At 39.3% G+C, this 22,653-nt stretch overlaps 1 protein-coding gene across 14 annotated transcripts in view; it reads right to left on the reverse strand.

Moving 5' to 3' along the window:
- The window catches only part of POLQ (DNA polymerase theta), a 137,399-nt gene that overhangs the window by 93,576 nt on the left and 21,170 nt on the right, over positions 1-22,653 (reverse strand). For all 14 annotated transcript variants that reach the window (XR_012090537.1, XR_012090538.1, XM_038003385.2 and 11 more), the window contains 5 exons: positions 19,850-19,996; positions 17,695-17,907; positions 10,022-10,161; positions 8,249-8,453; positions 7,774-7,916 (listed from right to left, as the gene is read on the reverse strand). Coding sequence is in view for 12 of the 14 variants with exons in the window: in XM_038003385.2 (XP_037859313.2) it covers positions 7,774-7,916; positions 8,249-8,453; positions 10,022-10,161; positions 17,695-17,907; positions 19,850-19,996 (848 nt within the window). In the remaining 2 variants the exon portion in view is untranslated. The remainder of the gene's footprint in view (positions 1-7,773; positions 7,917-8,248; positions 8,454-10,021; positions 10,162-17,694; positions 17,908-19,849; positions 19,997-22,653) is intronic.

Raw genomic sequence — 22,653 nt, forward strand, 5'->3', positions numbered from 1 at the left:
ATGTTGCCCAGGTTGGTCTTGAACTCTTAAACTCAAATAACACTCCTGCCTTGACCTTGGCCTTCCAAAGTGCTAGGATTAAAGGTGTGAGCCACCGAACCTGGACCTAAAATGGATAATTTACTAGAGAGATCAACAAGATATCCAAGCTGGCATAAGAAAGAATCAGCAAACATGAATAGATTAATAATGACTATGCAATCTGAAAGAGGGAGAAGAGAAAGCAGAAAAAATGAACAGAGCCTTAAAGGAATATGAGAAACATTAAGTGTACCGACATATGCATAATGAGTACCAGGAGAAGACAGAAAGGAAAAGGAAAATCATCTGAAGAATTTATGGCTGAAAGTATTCCAAATTTGATGGAAAACATTAACCTACATATCCAAGACACTCAGTGAACTCCAAGCAGGATACAAACAAAGACATCCACACAAAGACGCATCACAGTCAAAACATTAAATCTAAAGAAAAAAAATCTTGAAAACAGCAAGTCATCGTGTATAAGAGAAACCTGATAAGATTAACAGCTAACTTCTCAACAGAAAAAAGAAGGCCAGAAAATGCAGTGAGATGACATATCAAACCACTCAAAGAAAAAAAAAAATCTGTCAACTAAACATCGTTTTTTCTTTTGAAACAGGGTCTGGCTCTGTCACTCTGGCTGGAGTGCAGTGGCACAATCTCAGCTCACTGCAACGTCTACCTCCTGGGCTGAAGCCATCCCCCCACCTCAGCCTCCAGGTAGCTGAGACTATAGGTGCATACCACCACACCTGGCTAATTTTTGTATTTTTCTAGTAAAGATGGAGTTTCACCGTGTTGCTGGTTTCAAACTCCTAGGCTCAAGCCATCTACCTGCCTCAGCCTCCCAAAGTGCTGGGATTACAGGCATGAGCCACCATGCCCAGCCTCAACTAAGAATCTTATATAAAGGAGAGTTATTTTTCAAAAATAAAAATATAACAGAAACATTCCCAGACAAACAAAACCTGAGAAAATTTTGCTAGCAAATCCATTTTATAAGAAATACTAAGGCCGGGCGCGGTGGCTCACGCCTGTAATCCCAGCACTTTGGGAGGCCGAGGCGGGCAGATCACGAGATCAGGAGATCGAGACCATCCTGGCTAACACGGTGAAACCCCGTCTCTACTAAAAATACAAAAAATTAGCCGGGCGTAGTGTAGGCCCAGCTATTCGGAGGCTGAGGCAGGAGGATGGCGTGAACCCGGGAGGCGGAGCTTGCAGTGAGCTGAGATCGCGCCACTGCACTCCAGCCTGGGTGAAAAAGCGAGACTCCGTCTCAAAAAAATAAAATAAAATAAATACTAGCCAGGCACAGCGGCTCACGCCTGTAATCCCAGAATTTTGGGAGGTTGGGTGGGCAGGGGGGTGGAGGCTGGATCACTCGAGGTCAGGAGTTTGAGACTAGCCTGGTCAACATGGCAAAACCCTGTCTCTACTAAAAATACCAAAAAAAATTAGCCAGAAGTGGTGGCGCATTCCTGTAATCCCAGGGACTCAGGAGACTGAGGCACGAGAATTGCTTGAACCTGGGAGGCGGAAGTTGCAGTGAGCAGAGACTGCACCACTGTACTCCAGCCTGGGCAACAGAATGAGACTCTGTCTCCAAAAAAAAAAAAGAAGAAGAAGAAGAAACAAAGAAATACTAAAGAAAGCTCTTCAGGTTGAAAGAAACTCACCCAAAACCATATTTCAATTCCAAACAAAAAAATCAAAGAGTGTCAACAAAGGAAATTATGTGGGTACATATAAAAACAGTATCATTACATATTTCTCTTTTCTTCTGAGTGATTTAAAAGGCAACTTATAAAACAATATGCATATAATTGTACTGTATTGGGTTTGTTTGTTTGTTTGAGACACGGTCTCACTCTGTTGCCCAGGCTGGAGTGCAGTGGCACAATCTCAGCTCACTGCAACCTCTACCTCTCAGGTTCGAGTGATTCTCGTGCCTCAGCCTCCTGAGTAGCTAGAATTATAGATATGCACCACCACACCCAGCTCATTTTTGTATTTTTAGTAAAGATGGAGCTTCACCATGATGGCCAGGCTGGTCTTGAACTCCTGACCTCAAGTGGTCCACCCGCCTCAGCCTACCAAAGTGCTGAGATTACAGGCATGAGCCACCACGCCCTGCCAATATGCATATAATTGTATTGCTGGGCCCATAACATATAAAAATCACAATATATTTGACAGTATCAGCCCACAGGAGGCAGGTGAAAGCAAAGCTGTACTGAACTAAGGAAATGACAAGAGATGGTGTCCCAAATCCATAGAAATAAATGAAGAAAAAAACACAATCATAAATAAGAACGTTAATGAAGCAAACTCTGTAAATGTATATTTGCTCTCCTTTCTTCTCTCAGCTTCTCTAGAAACATTAAATTACATAAAATACTAAGTATAACAACGTACTGTTAGGTTTACAACACATAATGATATAATAAGTACAACAATGGCACAAAAAAAGGAATCAAAATAGAGTTACTTAAGAATACTTCTTTATCTCACTGCAATTAAGTTAGTATAAATTTTCAGCTGTACCTGATAATCCCTTGAGTAACCACTAAAAAAAAAAAAAAAAAAAAAAAAGCAAAAAATACAGAGAAAAATGCACAAAATTAAAATGTCATACAATTTCATGCTGCATAATCACATTTTGGTCAATGACAAACTGCATATATGACAGTAGTCCCATTAGATTATAATGGAGCTGAAAAATTAATATTGCCAAGTGACATCATAGTCATCAAAACGTCTAACATGTTGCATTACCTTTTCTATGTTTAGAAATGTCTAGATACACAAATACTTATTGTATTACAACTGCCTACAGTATTCAGTAGAGTAACATGCCAAACAAGTTTGTAGCCTAGCAGCAGTTAGGTTATACCATATATCCTAGGTGTGCAGCAGGCCATACCATCTAAATTTGTGTGAGTACACTCTGTAATATTCACACAAGAACAAAATTGCCTAAAGATGCAATTCTCAGAATGTATCACTGTCCTTAAGCAATAATGACTATACTAAAAAATAATCCCTTCATTCAAAAAAGAGCCGTAAAAGAGGTACAGGGGAACAAATTCTCTGAGAATACCAACTGTAGTTGAAAACTTCAATACCTGACTTTCAACAATGAATAGAAACCACTAAGAAAATCAAAAGGAAATAGAAGACTAAAACAACACTCTAAGTCAATTAGACCTAAGAGACATCTATAGAACTCCACCAAACTATAGCAAAATGTATAGCTGTCTCTTATTATCTGTGGGGGATTGGTTCCAGGACCTCCTGCAGATAACAAAATCCGTGGATGCTCAAGTCTCTGATATAAAATGATAGTGTCTATATATAACCTAGACACATCCTGCCATATACAGAGTAATCATCTAGAGTAATTATAATACCTAATACCACATAAATACTAGGTAAATAGCTGATAAACTGTATTATTTAGGGAATAATGACAAAAGAATTAAGTTCAATACAGAAAAAAAATTTTTTGAGATAGTCTCACTCTGTCACCCAGGCTGGAGTGCAATGGCGCGACCTCGGCTCACTGCAACCTCTGCTTCCCAGGTTCAAGTGATTCTTCTGCCTCAGCCTCCCGAGTAGCTGGGATTGCAGGCAAGTGCCACCACGCCCAGCTAATTTTTGTATTTTGTAATTTTGTATTTTTAGTACAGACAGGGTTTCACCATGTTGGTCAGGCTGGTCTCAAACTCCTAACCTCAGATGATCTGCTGAAAGAAAAGAAAAGAAAGAAAGAAAGAAAAAGAAGAAAGAAAGAAGGAAAGAAAAAGAAGAAGGAAAGGAGGAGAGGAGAGGAGAGGAGAGGAAAGGAAAAAAGAAAAGAAAAAGAGAGAGAGAAAGAAAAGAAAACAAAATTGAAAACTATTTAGCTGGACTGATCAAGAAATGATGCAGGAAGATTCAAATTACTAAAATCAGGAATGAAAGAGGAACCACCCCCATCATCCTTACATAAATAAAAAGGATTAGAAGGGAATACTATGAACAACTAAATGCCAACAAATTAGATAATCTATGTGGACTATTTTCTGGAAATACACAAACTACCAAAACTGGTTGAAGAAAAAATAGAAACTCTGAATAGTTATAATAAGTAAAAAGATTAAATTCATCATCAAAACATTTACTCCAAAGTAAAGCACAGGCCCAGGTGGCTTGACTGGTGAAATTCACCAAACATTTAAATAACAATTAACAGCAATCTTTAACAAATTCTTCAAAAAAACAAACAAACAAACAAACAGACAGGGAAAAAAAAAAAAACAGAAGAGGAAGAAATATATCCTAACTCATACTGTGCAGTTAATATTACTCCAAAACCACACAAAGACATCACGAGAAAAGAGAACTACAGGTCAATGTATCTTATGACGAAAATACTAGCAAACCAAATAAAATACTAGCAAACCAAATCCAGCAACATAAAAAGGATTATACAACCTAACCAAGTCAGATACTCTCTTTTGGAATGGAAGTATTTATCCAATGCCTATACCCCCATTGCATCTTGGGAGTAACTAACTTAGCTTTTTTTATTTCACAGCCTCATCGGTGACAAGCACTAGCCTTCTTTCAGATGAGATTTTGGACTTTTGAGGTAATGATGCAATGAGTTAAGACTTTGGGGGACTGTTGGGAAGGGATGGTTGTATCTTGGAATATGAGAAGGTCATGAGATTTAGGGGCCCAAGGGTGGATTTATATAGTTTAGATATGTGTCCCCACCGAATTTGATGTTGAAATGTAATCTTCAATGCTGGAGATGGGGCCTGGTGGCAGGTGATTGGATCATGAAGACCGTTTCTTATGGTTTAACACCATCCCCCTTGGTGCTGTCATTGCAACAGTGAGTTCTTGTGAGATCTGGTTGTTTAAAAGTGAGTGGCACCTCCCACCTCTCTCTCACTCTCTTTCTCTTGCTCTGGCCATATAAGATGTGCCTGTTTCCCCTTTACTTTCTGCCATGAGTGGAAGCTTTCTGAGGCCTCCCAGAAGTAGAAGCCACTGTGCTTCCTGTACAGCCTGCAGAATCATGAGCCAATTAAACTTCTTTTCTTTATAAATTATCCAGTCTCCATAATTTCTTCACAGCAGTGTGAGAATGGACTAAAACAGTAAGCCAAAAAGAATAGCTATGAACACTGAAAAAGCAGAGCAATGAAGGGAAACTTGCCTTACCAGAAAGTTTTTAATTAAAACAGAGGCACTGGCACAAAAATCAGTCAAACTGGTCTTTTGTCAGACCAAAAGTGAAACAGAAATATACACAATGACAAATGGAATTAGAAATGTACCCAAATACAAATGGAAATACAGAAGATAAAAGTTGCCATCTTGAGTCATTATGTAAATTAATTTTTTAATAAATGATGCTGAGATTACAGATAGCCATTATGAAAAAAATATGAAACTGAAAAACCATATACTAGAATACACTCCAAATGAAGCAGAGCTCAAAATAGGGGGAGGCCAGGCACAGTGGCTCACACCTGTAATCCCAGCACTTTGGGAGGCCGAGGCAGGTGGATCACCTGAGGTTGGAAGTTCAAGACCAGCCTGACCAACATGGAGAAACCCCATCTCTACTAAAAAAAAAAAATACGAAATTAGCCAGGCATGATGGCGCATGCCTGTAATCCCAGCACTTTGGGAGGGTGAGGACGGTGGATCACTTGAGGTCAGGACTTCAAGACCAGCCTGGCCAACAAGGTAAAACCCTGTCTCTACTAAAAATACAAAAATTAGCCACGTGTGGTGGCATGCACCTGTAGTCCCAGCTACTCAGGAGGCTAAGGCACAAGAATCGCTTGAACCTGGGAGGCAGAGGTTGCAATAAGCCAAGACTCTGCCACTGCACTCCAGCCTGGGCAACAGAGTGAGACTCTACTAAAAATATATATATATATATTAGAAATTAAAGATAATTGCAAAATAAACTTTGAGCAGTGTCCTTTTGGTTTTTCCCCCATCTAAATTCCTGTAACTTTTTCTCAGAGCTTTCAGTTATCTCACTTACATTTTTTTGTTTGTTTTTAAAAGACGAGGTTTCTTGCTGTCACCAAGGCTGGAGCATGGTGGTGCAATCATAGCTCACTATAACCTAGAACTCCTGGGTTCGAGTGATTCTCCTGTCTCAGCCTTGTAAGTAGCTGGAATTACCAGCATGCACCACCACACACAACTAATCTTTAATTTTTTTTTTTTTTTGGGTAGCAACAGATTCTTGCTCTGTTGCCGATGCTGGTCTCAAATTCCTGGCCTCAGGTGATCCTTCTGCCTCAGCCTAATTTTCTCAGAAGCAAACTGACATGAACAAGTTTGGGAACACAAATGACTCTTGAAGGGCATGCAACTCGAATGGTGAGAGAAGTACACAAGACCACTAACCACAAGCATTCAGCATAATAACACTGCCAACAGTCTTCATATTTTAGAGAGGGAACAGGAGTAGGAATAGTTAGGTAATTTGGCAAATGACTTACATAATGTTTATGGGAGAATTTACTAGAAATAATAGATAATGTTATTAAATATTTATTCAGATACCAAACATGCATCAAAGACTATCAGCCCTGAGGTGGGAATTATTATCTCCATTTTACAAATGAGGAAATGAAATCTTAAGAGAGGTTAAGTACTTACCCAAGGTTGTACGATTACTAAGTGATGAGGCCAAAAGTTGAACTAAGGCAGTCTGACCCTAAAGCCCACAATCTTAGCCACTGTACAATAAATAAGACTTATTTTTAAGGCCATGATAGATGACCAGTGAAACCTGCTTTGAGATTCCTCCCAGCCACATTCTAGGGCACAGACCTTTGAGCCTATTATCACCCATGCATTATGCGAGTTGTAAGAAAAGAAAATTGGCACTGTCTAGATATTTCCCCTCTGCTCACTACATAGTGTTTTTTATTGAAACACATTTCCTGATCAGCCCCCTTCATTCTAATGAAACTTTCAATTTTACTCACCTCCCCCTATCACTTGCTTATCAAAATGCATGCATCTGCTCTTAACTGACAAAATTAATTATTATTAATAATTAATATTCTTATTAATATTTATTAATATTATTATTAATTCTTATTAATATCTTTGTTATACAAAATAATATTCACAGAGCACTGTCTAATGTAAACAGACTTTTAAAATTCCATATGGCATTTATTATAGAGATTTTTATCAACAATGTTAAGTTCCAAAGTATCCTTTTAGGACTAAATTTCTCTTAGGCAGGGAAATGCAATGTTTTTCCTAAACTTGGTTTGCTTTTTATCTTATGAATATTAACACTAATCAAGCTTCCCTCTTTCTTTTAGTTGCTAGAAAACCCAGAATCAAAGTTGACAACAGCATTGGACATGACTTAATGGCATGCATATTTGTGTACTGACCTTTGCTTGAGTTTTACATCATGATCTTATCTTTAATTTTCTGATATTCCATTTTCCTTTGCTGTTCTTTTATACATTGTAAAATATATATTTTTTATAAACCAACTCAAATATTTTTTGAAAGGAGGTTGGAGAAAATAAATTTAAAAGTAACTAGAACATTTAGATTATTACCTTTTCTCTATTCTCACCAGTACTAACCTACGCATGGAAAACAGACAAGATGTTCTGGCAGGGTATCATTGATGTTCAGAATTATATATCTATTTTTTCTCCCTATTTTTACAAATATAATCATTAAAACAGAACTTACCAGATAGAGAATATGAAGATCATTCTCTAAAACAAAGCCCTTCATTGCTCTTTGCAGGTCAGCAAAAATATCTAAAGTATCAGCTGGAGAAAGTGAAGAAGAAAGAGTAGCCGAACCAAGATGTGTCGGATGATACACCTTTCCTGGTTTAGGGTTAGGGTGAGGAAACAGAGGAACAAACACTCAAAATAAAACAAAATACTATCTTTCTGTATTCCAAAGCTAACCCTCCCGGCTGATAAATTTTACAAATAGTACCTTATCCAGCGCATGAAAATATATGAGCAGGCTCTATAATAATGGTCTGAAGTTGCTAAATACAATACTGATTTACTAAAAATGAGTTGATACGCTGCTAAAATATATCAAGTTCCTTTTACACTACATGAAAAGACAATTTCCATTTACTGAGCAGTCATACACCCTCACTAAAGATGAAAAAGTGAGTAAACTGCAACTGAGAAGTCACACTTACCTTCTGTTCCATCACTGGCTTCTGTACTCTGGATGAATTCATTTTCTAGCAGCCACATCACACAGGCCTCAATTGCTCCAAGCTGAACAGACTCTTGATTTTTCTGAATTCCTTGCTTCCCTTCTTTCATACTTGCAGCCAAAAATGTGCAGGCAGCATAAGTATGCATATCTTGTGATGTACTTGCCACTCCACCAACTATTATCTGAAAGAAGATATTTGAAAATTTCTGTCACTTTTTCATAAAACAAGCAAGCCACCGGGAGCAGGGGCTCATGCCTGTAATCCCAACACTTTGGGAGGCCAAGGCGGGCAGATCACGAGGTCAGGAGATCCAGACCATCCTGGTTAACACGGTGAAACCCTGTCTCTACTAAAAATACAAAAAATTAGCCAGGTGTGGTGGTGGGTGCCTGTAGTCCCAGCAACTCGGGAGGCTGAGGCAGGAGAATGGCGTGAACCCGGGAGGCGGAGCTTGCAGTGAGCCGAGATCACACCCCTGCACTCCAGCCTGGGAGACAGAGCGAGACTCCATCTCAAATAAATAAATAAATAAATAAATAAAACAAAATATGCAAGCCCTCTGAATATAAAATAAAGAAAGCTATTTCATTCTCATTTTTTAAAACGTTCTTAGAATCTTAATGCAGAGATTCTTTATTAACTTTCCCATCACCACTCACTGTAACTGTTGATAACATCTGATGACAACAGAAAAGTTCTCCTTAAAGTAGATAAAATATTTTCTTATAAAGAAAAATAAATGGGCCAGGCATGGGGGCTCACGCCTATAATCCCAGCACTTTGGGAGGCCAAGGCGGGCAGATCAGAAGGTCAGGAGATGGAGACTATCCTGGTCAACATGGCGAAACCCCGCCTCTACTAAAAATACAAAAACTAGCTGGGTGTGGTGGCAGGTACCGGTAGTCCCAGCTACTCAGGAGGCTGAGGCACGAGAATCCCTTGAACCCAGGAGCCAGAGGTTGCAGTGAGCTGAGATGGCACCATTGCACTCCAGCCTGGCAACAGAGCGAGACTCCATCTCAAAAAAAAAAAAAAAAAAAAAAAACATAAAGCACCAGGCACAGTGGCTCACATCTGTAATCCCAGCACTTTGGGAGGCCAAGGTGGGCAGATCACCTGAAGGCTGGTTCAAGAACAGCCTGGCCAACATGGTGAAACCCCATCTCTACTAAAAATACAAAAATTAGCTGAGTGTGGTGGCAGGTACTGGTAGTCCCAGCTACCCAGGAGGCTGAGGCACGAGGATCCCTTGAACCAGGAGCCAGAGGTTGCAGTGAGCTGAGACGGCACCACTGCACTCCAGACTGGCAATAGAGCGAGACTCCATCTCAAAAAAAAAAAAAAAAAAAAAAGCATAAAGCACCAGGCACAGTGGCTCACACCTATAATCCCAGCACTTTGGGAGGCAAAGGTAGGCAGATCACCTGAAGGCTGGTTAAAGACCAGCCTGGGCAACATGGTGAAATCCCGTCTCTATTAAAAGTACAAAAATTAGCCAGGGATGGTGGTGTGTGCCTGTAATCCCAGCTACTTGGGAGGCTGGGGCAGGAGAATTGCTTGAACCCAGGAGGCGGAGGTTGCAGTGAGCTGAGATCATGCCATTGCACTCCAGCCTGGGTGACAGAGTGAGACTCTGTCCCAAAAATAAATTTAAAAAAGAAATAAACCTAAGAGTTTCATATACTAATATTTTACCACTTTAATTTAGGCATAAAAGAGCAAATGGTAATTTAGCAAACTCTCTCTTACCTCCAGAATAGCTCGTATCATGCTGGCAGTTACTTCTCCTTCTCGTCTTTGCAGACAGCTGCGAACAGGCTTTAGAGAACCCTGAAGGAGAGCTATCCCTTTTGATTTCTCAGAGTTCTTACAAATTAAGATACTCTCGCCTATAACCAAAAGATATGCATTTGCAAAATCCCAATATAGTTCCATAAGATACCTGCTAAAGAGATTTTAAGTTGATTTACTTGCTTAAAAGGAGACAAGAGATGATAGTGGTTGTTATGGTAATAAAATTATGGCTAATTTTTTGAACTTTGGACACAAGGGGATCAGAATACACTATTCCAAACTATGCCACTTTGGCATAAGGATTATTTTGAGCTGAAGGCCTTTGGGAGGCAGCAAACACAGAAAGTACTCTTTGTCCTCTGTCCTCTCCCTACCTGCCTAAAAGCAAGAATAAATTTTTCCCTTTGTGATGATGTTTTCCCTCCCCTCTCCCATACAACACAACAACCCTTACTTATCACTGGAGACAGATCAGCACTGAGATGGGTCTGCACAAACAAACTCTACCTACTAAAATAACTTCTATCTTCCATCAGTTTCCCCCACATGTTTACCTTCTCACTATTTGTTGCCCCTAAAAGCCCAGATACCTTTTCCTTTTTCTTGTCACTTCCCCACAATTTACTGTCCATTGTTAAAACGTTATATAAGACCCCAGGTTTAACAGTTTCTCAGGTCTTCAATCCTTTTCTATAAAGGTTTCCATGTACATAAAATTTAAAAGATTAGCATCAAATAAAGTTTAAATGCCTTGTCTCCTGTTAATCTGTCTGTTAATGTAATCAGCAGGTCCCAATTGCAGAACCCAAGAAAGTAGAGGAAAAGTCTTTTTCTTCCCCTACAGGATTAACCATTATTATTGAATAATGAAGTAATTAATAGAGGTACTTTCAAACCTATAAAGTAAAATGCAAATGTAAATTGTTACCAGTTATATGATAAAATAAATTCAAAAATACTTGTAGATACCCAAAATACTTGTAGATACCCAAAATTAGGAAATATTACAACATTTACTAATCTAAATGCTTTGTTGTGACAACCAAATGAACAAAAATACATGAGAGCACTTATATGTTAAAGCTGTATACAACTATACGATTTGAACAAACTATCACTGCAACAATTATGACTAGAGAGAATCATAATTTTTCTTCAAAAATGAATCCAATACTGTGGGAAAGAAAACAGGTAAGAGGTTCAAAAACACAAATGAAGAATATTTTTTTTTTTCTTAATAAAAATAAAACTGGCACAATGCTGGAATATCCTTACCACCCCCGGCAAAGAGAAGGTACAGATTATCCTTCCCAACTGCCAAACTGAGAATCAAAATAGGATAAAGTAAAGGGATTATAAACTGGATGATCACTGGCTATTTATCCCAGAAATGATTATAAAGATAGGCACCATTAAAAAAACAAAACAGCCAGGCACAGTGGCTCATGCCTGTAATCCCAGCACTTTGGGAGGCTGAGGTGGGTGGATCACGAGGTCAAGAGATCAAGACCAGCCTGGCCAACATGGTGAAACCCTGCCCCTACTAAAAATACAAAAATTAGCTGGGCGTGGTGGCACACGCCTGTAGTGCCAGTTACTCAGGAGGCTGAGGCAGAAGAATCGCTTGAACCTGGGAGGCAGAGGTTGCAGTGAGCCGAGATCGCACCACTATACTCCAGTCTGGCGAGAGACAGAGATTCCATCTCAAAAAAAAAAAAAAAAAAGAAAAGAAAAGAAAAAACAAGATGTCAGCAAGATGGTAGTTTAGGAGATTTTACTGCCCCCTCCCCAGAAGCTTCAACTAGCTTCTATCTGCAGACAAGAATACCCTTGTGAAAACCCCAAAACTGCCAGGCCCAGTAGCTTATTCCTGTAATCCCAGCATTTTGGGAGGCTGAGGAGGGTGGATCACCTAGGTCAGGAGTTCGAGACCAGCCTAACCAACATGGTGAAACCCCATCTCTACTAAAAATACAAAATTAGCCAGGCGTGATGGCCCATTCCTGTAATCTCAGCTACTTGGAAGGCTGAGGCAGGAGAATCGCTTGAGCCCTTGAGGTAGAGGTTGCAGTGAGCCAAGATTGCACCACTGCACTCCAGCCTGGGCAACAAGAGTGAAACTTCACCTCAAAATAAAAAAGCGGGGGGGGCCAGGCATGGTGGCTCATGCCTATAATCCCAGCACTATGGGAGGCCAAGGTGGGCGGATCACCTGAGGTCAGCAGTTCAAGACCAGCCTAACCAACATGGTGAAACCCTATCTCTACTAAAAACGCAAAATTAGCCAGACATGATGGCACATTCCTATAATCTCAGCTACTTGAGAGGCTGAGGCAGTAAAATTGCTTGAACCCAGGAGGTGGAGATTGCAGTGAACTGAGATTGCACCATTGCACTGCAGCCTGGGCAACAAGAGCAAAATTCCGTGTCTAAAAAAAAACAAACAACAATAACCAAAAAAGAAACCCCAAAACTTGGGAAAAAGTCTGAAACTTATGCATGGACCACAAAACCGAATAAAAATTGCAAGATCTAGTAAGAGAAACTATCTCACTTTGACCTCATCACCCCTTCCACTCCCCTAAGTCAGCATAGTACCACACAGAAAGGAATCCCCAGGGCTCATAGCTTCTACATTGGGAAAAGAGAACCAGAGAACATATAGTTTCCCTAGCATTTCAAGAGGCTTCCCAAGAAGCCAACTCTAGTCTCACCTCACAGAGAACACGCTGGGTAACAGCACAGCTAGATCACCTGGGGTCAGGCAGAAGCAAAGCAAGGAGGCAGAGCTCATGGCAACCGGCATGCAGATCTTGGTGGTAGCTCTGTGTACCTGCCAGTGGTGGTGCCAATCAGAGGTACCAGCTAACAGTGTAGCCCGCCACAAAGCCAAACTGATCACTTCCAGATGTGGTAGGAAATTCTACCTGGCTTGAATCTTTAGATGGCCAGCCTGCAGGCCCAGCGTCAAACCTCATGAGGACCCTGCCCAGGAAGGGAGATGACCATCACAGTGCATTTTGGAAAGGAGCAGGGGCTAGTTCTGCCAAACCTGGGGTTTTAAACAGTGCTCAGCTCAGCCTCAAGGACCTGCCCCAGGTGGAAGATGCCTATCATAGTGTATTTTTGCAAAGTGCAGGGACTAGTTCTGCCACACGGGTGGAAGTTTAAACAGCCCTCAGTTCAGTCTCAAAGCCCATTCCAAGTCCCCACCTAGGCAGGGAGGCAAACCTCAGATATGCACTTATTTTATTTTATTTTTAGAGGGGGGATCTCTGTTGCTCACACTGGAGTGCAGTGGCATGATCATAACTCACTGAAGCCTCAAACTCCTGGGCTCAAGCGATCCTCCCATCTCAGCCTCCCAAGTCACTGGGATACAGGCATGAGCCACCATGCTCAATCATGCATTTCCACTGAGCATAGCAGCTGGTCCACTGGTCCAGAATAGCAACTCCACCTAACCTCGGGGCCCAGCCTGCAACACTGTCCAAGTGCAGATCTCAAATAGGGGTACCACCTGGCCAAGGAATACACTCTGGGGCCCAGCCAAGAGGTGACTGCAGTGCCAAACGAGCAACTCTGCCTGATTGTAGAGCTCAGCTAGTGGGTTCACCTGATAGCAGAACCCAGCCAGCAGTCTCACCCAAACTCAGAGCAAAGGCAGCAGCCCAGCTCTCTAGAGAAGCCAAAAGCAAGCTTTGTCTGCTCAGGGCTGCTATCAGTTGGCCTATTCAGAATCAAAGGCTAGACAACTGAAGTTCTATCCCTGTCAAAGAACACCTATAAAAGCCAGAGATAGCTGTCTCCTCAAATGTGCAGATACCAACACAAGAACACAGATTACAAAGAACCAGGAAGCCAAGATACCTTCAAAAGAAACTAACAAAGTTCCAACAATGAACCCTAAAGAAATGAAGATCTGTGAAACGAGAAAGAATCCAGAATAATTCTCCTAAGAAAGTCCAACGAACTACAAAGATAAATGGATAAAAAAATCAAATAAAATTTGGAAAACAATATACAAACAAAACAAGAAGTTTGACAAAGAAATAGAAACAATAAAAAAGAAAGAGAAATCTTAGAGATGAAGAATACAATGACTGAACTGAAAAATGCAATGAAAGCTTTAGCAGCAGGCTTAAATCAAGCAGAAGAAAGAGAGATTAGGGAGTCGGAGGGATGAGAAGATGGTCAAAGAGTACAACGTTTCAGTTAGACAGGAAGAATAAATGATAAGTATTTGGGGGTGATATGTTAATTGGCTTAATTCCATCATTTTGCATTGTATACAGATAGCATCACTGTGTGCCTCATAAATATATACAGCTATAATTTGTCAATATTCAATTTTTAAAAATCACATGAATATAACACCTGGCTTTTGCAATGGCTACAAAACAGCTCAGCTTAAGAAAGAAAACAATCAACTAGCATTAGCAGCAAGATACACAAGCCACTTTGGCCTGTTTAAAGGTCTTTTGTGGCTTTGATTCTTCAACAAAACAAACTGCGCTTTTTCTGAATGGGCAAGGTTTATGAAATGTCCAGATGAATATCAGTATATATGTACAGGTTCCTGCAACCACCTGTCTGGGGAGGACTCATCCACATCACAAGAGGGAAGTCGAAATTATTTAGAATCAAATAATTTATTACTGACTGCTGAACCTGCAAATTGCTATTTTGGCACAAAGCACTATCTTCCTAAGCTGGAAGATTCTAAGTCGTCTATGGAAAGACTGAAGTGTCATCTAAATAAAACACCATGTGCTATCCAGGAATATCACTTATAAAATGCACAGAATTTCCAATGATGCTACATGATACAAAAAGCATGACCAAGTATTTAAATCTCCATAGTGAATATAAAACACTATATTCCTATATTCTTGATTAGCTTGAAGTTATGAGCAAGTCATATGACATCCTGAAATACAATGATATGCAAGGTCAAAAGCTTGGAAGTCTTTAGACCTCAGAAATCAACTTATTATGTATATTTTAGTTCTGTTTGAATGTTACCTGATTTAAGGCTTGATAATTATCCCAGGGCACTAACCTTCCAATTGTTCTTTCCCATAATATATACAAGCTAAGAACATAACAAGGCAAATAAGAACTCATCTTATTTCTTATTTCTCCTTATCTTCTACATTAACTAAGAGACCCTCTGTCCCTGAGAGAAGATTATCTGTGTAAAATGGACTTATACTCCATTCCCCAGAGGTCTGAGTCCACTGAGAATTGAGGATGGGCAGAGGTAGGCAAATAGGAATGGGAAGGAAGAATCTCACTCTCTTCCCCCAACTCTTTCTAAGCATATACATATAATCTGCATATTTTGTAGGTAAAGTAAGAGAGAGAAACAGGATAAACTTCTCTGATGTCAGCTGTAGGAAAAATCCAACAAATTGGAAGTTGTTGTTTTTTTTTTTAATCATCAAAATTTTCAGGGCTTAAAAGAAAGGCAGACCAATGCCCTTCGGGGATTGTAAATGAGTCATTTATTATTGGGGCTGAGACTGAAAGCTGTTCCAATAGCCATTCGCGTCTTCTTAAGTATTAGTTGAGCACATGGCCACCCAAGCTAAAGATTATACTTCCCAGCCTCTCTTGGGGAATATAACCATGTGAAATGCAACCATGTGAAAGTTGGGGAATGTAGCCATGTGAAAGTTCTGGCTCACTGTACTTGAAGAGAAATACTATGTGCAACTTCTGAGCAGTGGCCTCTTTGCTTCCTTATCTCCCCTTCCTGATGGCTGAAATGCAGATGTGATGAGAGAGACGGGACTAGCCATCTTATACCAAGGATAGAAACTATATTGCTGAAAATGTTAAAACAAAATAGAAGACTAGGTCCCCGACACATTATAGCCGTCATATAAGGCCTAAATTACAGGTACGTCATATAAGGCCTAGAATATAATTTTACTGTTATATGAGAAATTAATGTCTATCTTGTTAAACACCTATTGTATTGTTTTTTGTTACAGCAGTGAATTTATATTCTAACTAATCCAGTTACCAATAAATTATGGTCAATTTTTAGTATTTGTGGTAGTCATGTTCTATAAACTTGCCACGAACACAGAATACTGAACCCTTGCTGCCAAGGAAAATAGATGATTAGGTTCCTGCAAGCCTCTAGTAAAAACGTTTTCATCACTTAATCAATACAAAACCTTGTTTTATGCATGTTTCTGTTTAAAGATACCTTATTTAATGTATACAGTTGTTTACATTGAGCTCCAGCAAACAGCATTGTAATTCATGCCTACAGAAAACTGATCACATATTTTCTCCATAAGGCACATCACAGCCTTAATGCACTAGGGAACATTAGATAGCATTTCAGTACTTTGCTTGCGGGTCATGTTAAACAGCAAAATCACCGACTAAAAGCACAAAAATGTGAAAAATGTGGCACTAACTAGCCCATTAAAAAGCAGCTTGCTCACAGTATAAGAGCTGAAACAAGAACGCAGAGCTTTGGCTTGTTCAACCGCAGCAGGGAAAGTGTGCTTGGAAAGATTCAAATTTTTCGCAGATCTGCATACGTCCGCAAAAGCCCCAGAGGTATTATTTCGGGATTCTGAATAAATTCTGTTAAGGTGGAAAATTCAAATATGGAATCCATGAATAATGAGAACTGACATATTTGGGGACTTCATGTGACAAGTCAGTTTATTCTAAAAGTTACTTCCTCAGTATACTACGCAGGTTCCTCTGCCTAGAATATCCATTTCCTATCCACTTTCTGTATTCTCCTGGATTTCCTGATTTCTCTTCAGTAGCCACAGAACTATTTGCCTGTTTTGTTTTTTATTTTTGACATATCTAATAAAATATTAGAATCAATTATGTCCTAGGGTAGAAAGATAACAATTATGTCCTAGAGTGGAAAGTGGCAGGGAATGTTCCTCCCAAGGTTCTTTAATGTTAGATGGCTGATAATGATTTAGTTACACATATAACGATACAGCACATTAGAAATAAAGTTTGCTGCCGTTTTGACATTTAATTCAAACAAACCTCTTCCTCACTGCTTAAGACAAAACTTTTGTTTGGATTGCTGGTTAAAAAAAAAAAAAAAAAAAATCATAACTTGCTGGTACAAGGTAAGAAAATGAAAAGGTGTTTTTTCAGAGCCAGCACCGATTTCAAGAAAAAAGATGGGATGTCAAGTTCCTATTCCCGAAGTGTGAAGGTGCATCCCAGCATCCTTGTCTGATTTCTGAGACCAGTCACCTAAGTTGAACTAACGTCTGTGAAAACGTCTGTCTGCTAAAGAGTAGACTATACTTAGAAATTAAAAATCATATTCCAGCTAAGTAATAATAAGTCATCTTGATTTACATAATACTAAATCATTTTATGGTATACAATACAAAAGAAAACCTTAATTCAACATTTGTAGAAAATCAACAGTTCATGATATATATATATGAAAATTATAACTCTTACTCACTATAAATATTAAGTGAATCCAAAATGATGACATGAGTGCACTGGATAATAAAGAAATATAGCATGATGAGAAACAGGTTGCCAGGCACTAGTCAAATTTCAAGTAGACACTGTCCTTCAGCAAAGCTGCTACAATTAAATTCAAACTCACTTACCTACTGTGTCCACTCCTTTCCTGCCAGCACGACCAGCCATCTGCTTATAAGTAAGAATATCTAAAGGTCGACCACTAAAAATAGGGGTTCGAATAATCACACGACGTGCAGGTAAATTCACCCCAGAAGAAAGAGTAGAAGTCGCTGCCAAGACCCGAATGAGACCTTGACGGAAGGCTCCTTCAATAATATCTCTCTCTTCTAAAGTAAGACCTAAAAAAAGGATGTTTTTATATATTTATTGACATATAATGAAAATATTATACGTGACCACTTACAAATGGATTTGAGTCTGCTTCAAGCCTCTAAAGATTTTTGAAACTATTGTTATGACTGCTGACAAAGGAGTCATCACAGTCTACCTCTTTAACAGTATAATCTGGCCGGGTGCAGTGGCTCATGCCTGTAATTCCAGGACTTTGGGAGGCTGAGGCAGGTGGATCGCTTGAGGTTAGGAGTTCGAGACCAGCTGGCCAACATGTTGAAACCCCACCTCTACTAAAAATACAAAAATTAGCTGTGTATGGTCGTGGGCACCTGTAATCCCAGCTAGTCAGGAGACTGAGGCAGGAGAATCACCTGAACCTGGGAGGCAGAGTTTGCAATGAGCCGAGATCACATCATTGCACTCCAGCCTGGGCAATAGAGCGAGACTCGGTCTCATAAAACAACAACAATAACAAAAAAAGAGTAGAATCTGCTGCCCCTAGTATACCTCTATCTTATTTTCTAGACCAGGGGTCCACAAACTTTTCCTGTTCCTGTGGAATAGCAGGTCTCTGCTGTAACTATTTGACCCTGCCACTGTGACATGAAAGCAGCAACAGAACAAATGGGCATGACTGTGTTCCAATAAAACTTTATTTACAAAAACAGATGGTAGGCTAGACTTGACCAGCAGACTATAACTTGCTAATCACTGTTCTAGATAATGAACTCCTTGTGGATAGCGATATGCCTTACTCATCAAGATATCTTCAGGGCCTACGCATCACATTGGTCAGATATACTTCTGACATAAATACATGATGAATAAAAACATGAGTAAATGAAAAACAGCGTATAGAATATATACTTATCTGGCTCATTTTCAATTTTATTTAAAAATTTAAAGGTCTGGGGTTCTAATTTTAAAATTAAGTGGTGGGTACACAGGTGTTCACTTTTTTAGTATGCATCATAAATTACATACAATGTAAATTTTTTGTGTGTGTATATATAGTAGTTTCCCCCATCTGTGGTATTGCTTTCCACAGTTTTAGTTACCCAAAGTCAAAAATATAAAGAGGAAAATTCCAGAAATAAGCAACTCATAAGTTTTAAATTGCATGCCCTACCACCCAGGACATGAATTATCCCTTTATTCAGTGTATCCATGCTATATACACTACCTGCACTATATACTGTCACTATATAGGAAAGAACATAGTATATAGAGGGTTTGGTACTATCTGTGGTTTCAGGCATCCACTGAGGATCTTGGAACATATTCTCCACAAAGAAAGACTACTATATACCATATATATAAATATATATACCCCCTCACACACACACACACATTTCAAATGCATTTAAAACTTTTAACGTGCTATGAAAAAACATCATATATGTGGGGCTGGTACGATGCATGGTTTCAGATATCCACTGGGGGTCTTGGAACATAGCTTCAGTGAACAAGGGGAGACTACTATATACAAATAAGTAAATTGAAACATATTTGTTTTACTCTTGTTTAATCTATCACACAATTTCGCTCTGTCACCCAGGTTGGAATACAGTGGCACGATCTCGGCTCACTGTAACCTCCACCTCCTGGGTTCAAGCAATTCTGCCGGCCTCAGCCTCCCAAGAAGCTGGAATTACAGGTGCGTGCCACAGCGCCAGCTGATTTTTGTATTTTTAGTAGAGATGGGGTTTCGCCATGTTGGCCAGGCTGGTCTTGAACTCCTGACCTCAGGTGATCCACTTGCTTTGGCCTCCCAAAGTGCTGGGATTACAGGAGTGAGCCACCACGCCCAGCCCACACAATTTCTTAAAAAGAAATCTAAGGATATTAAGTGTGTTTAACAAGAAATAAATTTACACAAATATAAAAGTTAAGACAGTACGAGGAATTTTGGAGGTTTCTTAATAACAGATTATAAATATGAAATACCTGCATGATGAAATGCTACTCCCCATGGTACAATTTTCTGTAATACAGAGTCCAGTCCTGAAGGCAAACGTCTTAACTGATCCATCACTTCCAGGAGTTCTTTTTGTTCTAGATTTACTGGTGGGCATTCAGAGGGTTTTACCAATCCTGTCACAAAAAAATTATCAACACCATTTGCTTCTAGCTCCAGCTTCTTTAAGTGGTATCTGTCTAAATCATAATAGAACTAAATAGCAGAGGAATGGTTCTGAAACTGCTGCATACTACAATCCCCTGGAAATCTTTTAAGAATACTGATGCCTGGTTCTTAATCCTGGACATTGTTATATAACTGGTGTGGGGTGTGACCTGGACATGAAGAATTTTTAAATCTCCCCAGGCAATTCCAATGTGCGCCAAAGTTTAGGAAACTGTATAAGGGTAAGACCAGGCCCACAGGAGGGGATCAAAGGAACCTGCTGGGGAAGTAGAGTATTACAGATACTGATTACCACTCAAAGCCCCAAAATCAAAACCCTTGCTCAAGGTGTGTACCACCAACCAGCAGTAGCAGCATCAGAGGGTTTCACCAATCCTATCACAAAAAAAGCCTACTTCTCTGTTAAATTATTCTTGTCTCTTTGGCATTAATCTGGTAGTTAATTACATACCACCCTCTGTTTTTTTGTCTTCTCCCCCAGTAAGAGCTTAATGTTTTTTTGAGACAGGGTCTCACTCTGTCACCCAGGCTGGAGTACAGTGGCATAATCACTGCTCACGGCAGCCTCAACCTCCTGGGCTCAAGCAATCCTCCCACCTCAGTCTCCTGGTTAGTTAGGACCAGACACATGTGCCACTATGCCCAGCTAGTATTTTTTTTTTCTGTTGTAGAGATAGGGTCTCCCTATGTTGCCCAGGCTGGTCTCAAACTTCTGGGCTTAAGCAATTCTCCCACCTTGGCTTCCAAAAGTGCTGAGATTACAGGCATGAGCCACCACCCAGCCTTAACTTTCTTATATGCAGTAAAAGCTTTACGTACTTATATGTTGTCTTTAAAAACTGTCCAGACTTTTAGATTTTTGAACTTGCAAAACTTTTCATAAAAAGTAATTACATGCCTGGGCATGGTGGCTGACACCTGTAATCCCAGAACTTTGGGAGGCCAAAGTGGGCAGACCACTTGAATCCAGGAATTTGAGACCAGCCTGGTAAATGTGGCAAAATCTTATCTCTAAAAAAAAATACAAAAAAATTAGCCAGGCATGGTGGCATGCACCTATAGCCCCAGCTACTTGGGAGGCTAAAGTGGGAGGATCACTTGAGCCCATGAGGTAGAGATTATAGTGAGCTGAGATCATGCCACTGCATTCCATCCTGGACAACAGAGCAAGATCCTGTCTCAAAAAAAAAAGAAAAAGAAAATAAATGTATGTTCTAGAATTATTATGTGTCACTTGAAAATAATAAAAAATATATATATTTAAATATATATCTTATATTTCATACATTTTTAAATTTTTAGGAAAACTTTTCTTAAAATTTCAAGAACTCACAGAAAGTTGCCAATGTTTTATTTTGCCGAGGGCAATTAATTTTTTAAAACCTTATCTATCAATATTTTTATTTCAAAGGAGACATTTAACATTAAAAACTGACTAGGAATAATTTCAGAATGTAAACTGCAGCTTTATAAATAATATGCTGCCTTGTCTTTATTTTTCTGATAAAAATCTCATCATAGACCAGGCTCCAGTCCAAGCACTAGCATTTGGGAACCACTGCTGTAAACCAAGATGACAAAATCTCGAGAAAAGAAAATGATGATTCTGGTTATTAAGGATTATAAATAGCCATGGTAAAATATAAGGAAATAAGCTAACATAGTATAGAAAGTACCAATAAAGGGGAAACTGGAAGAGATAATACACTGTTAGACAACAGCCTAGCCAATATAAACTTCAAGCAAAGTTTACTTGTTAGAGCTAGGCTTGAGATTTTCATCACTTATCTTCATGATGCCACTGGTATAATTAATTAATAAAATATCTAATATTCTGTGACTAGAACTGGTCCCTGTCTTCCTTATATTTATCTTGGACTCCAAAGCACCACAGACTAGTAAAAATAGTGAGGCAAGAGTGTTCACTCTAGAATCAGTAAAAATATATACTAATGATTATAGCCATTAGTATATACTAGATCACCATTTGGCAACAAAAAAGAAACAAACGGATAAATTAACAACCTGGGTGAACATCAACCACACCAGGCTGAGTGAAAGAAGCTAGATACAAAAGACACATACATACTGTATGACTTCATTTACGTGAAATTTTTAGAAAAGCACAAGTAATCTAAAGTGATAGCAAGCAGAGATCAACAGTTGCCTAAGTCTGGGATAGAGGGAAGAGACAGCAAAAGAAAAAAGAATATTTTAGGGTAATGAAAATGTTCTAGGTGTTGAATATTGTATGGTTAAACAGATGTATACATTTGTTAAAATTTATCATATATATACAAAATTGGTACATTTTCTTATAAATAATACCTCAAAGCTGATTTTAAAATAGATTTGTATATACATGCATGTGTGTGTATATATGTGTATAAATATACACACACACACACACACACACACACAAGTTGACTGTTAAACAACACAGGAGTTAGAAACAAAGAAACCCCCAGTCAAAAATCTGCACACAACTAGACTTCTCCAAAACTTAACTACTAATAGGTGGTGGCTCACGCCTGTAATCCCAGCACTTTGGGAGGCCGAGGCAGGCGGATCACAAGGTCAGGAGATAGAGACCATCCTGGCTAAC

The sequence above is a fragment of the Chlorocebus sabaeus genome, chromosome 22 (genome assembly GCF_047675955.1).
Source record: "Chlorocebus sabaeus isolate Y175 chromosome 22, mChlSab1.0.hap1, whole genome shotgun sequence".
NCBI lineage: Eukaryota > Metazoa > Chordata > Mammalia > Primates > Cercopithecidae > Chlorocebus > Chlorocebus sabaeus.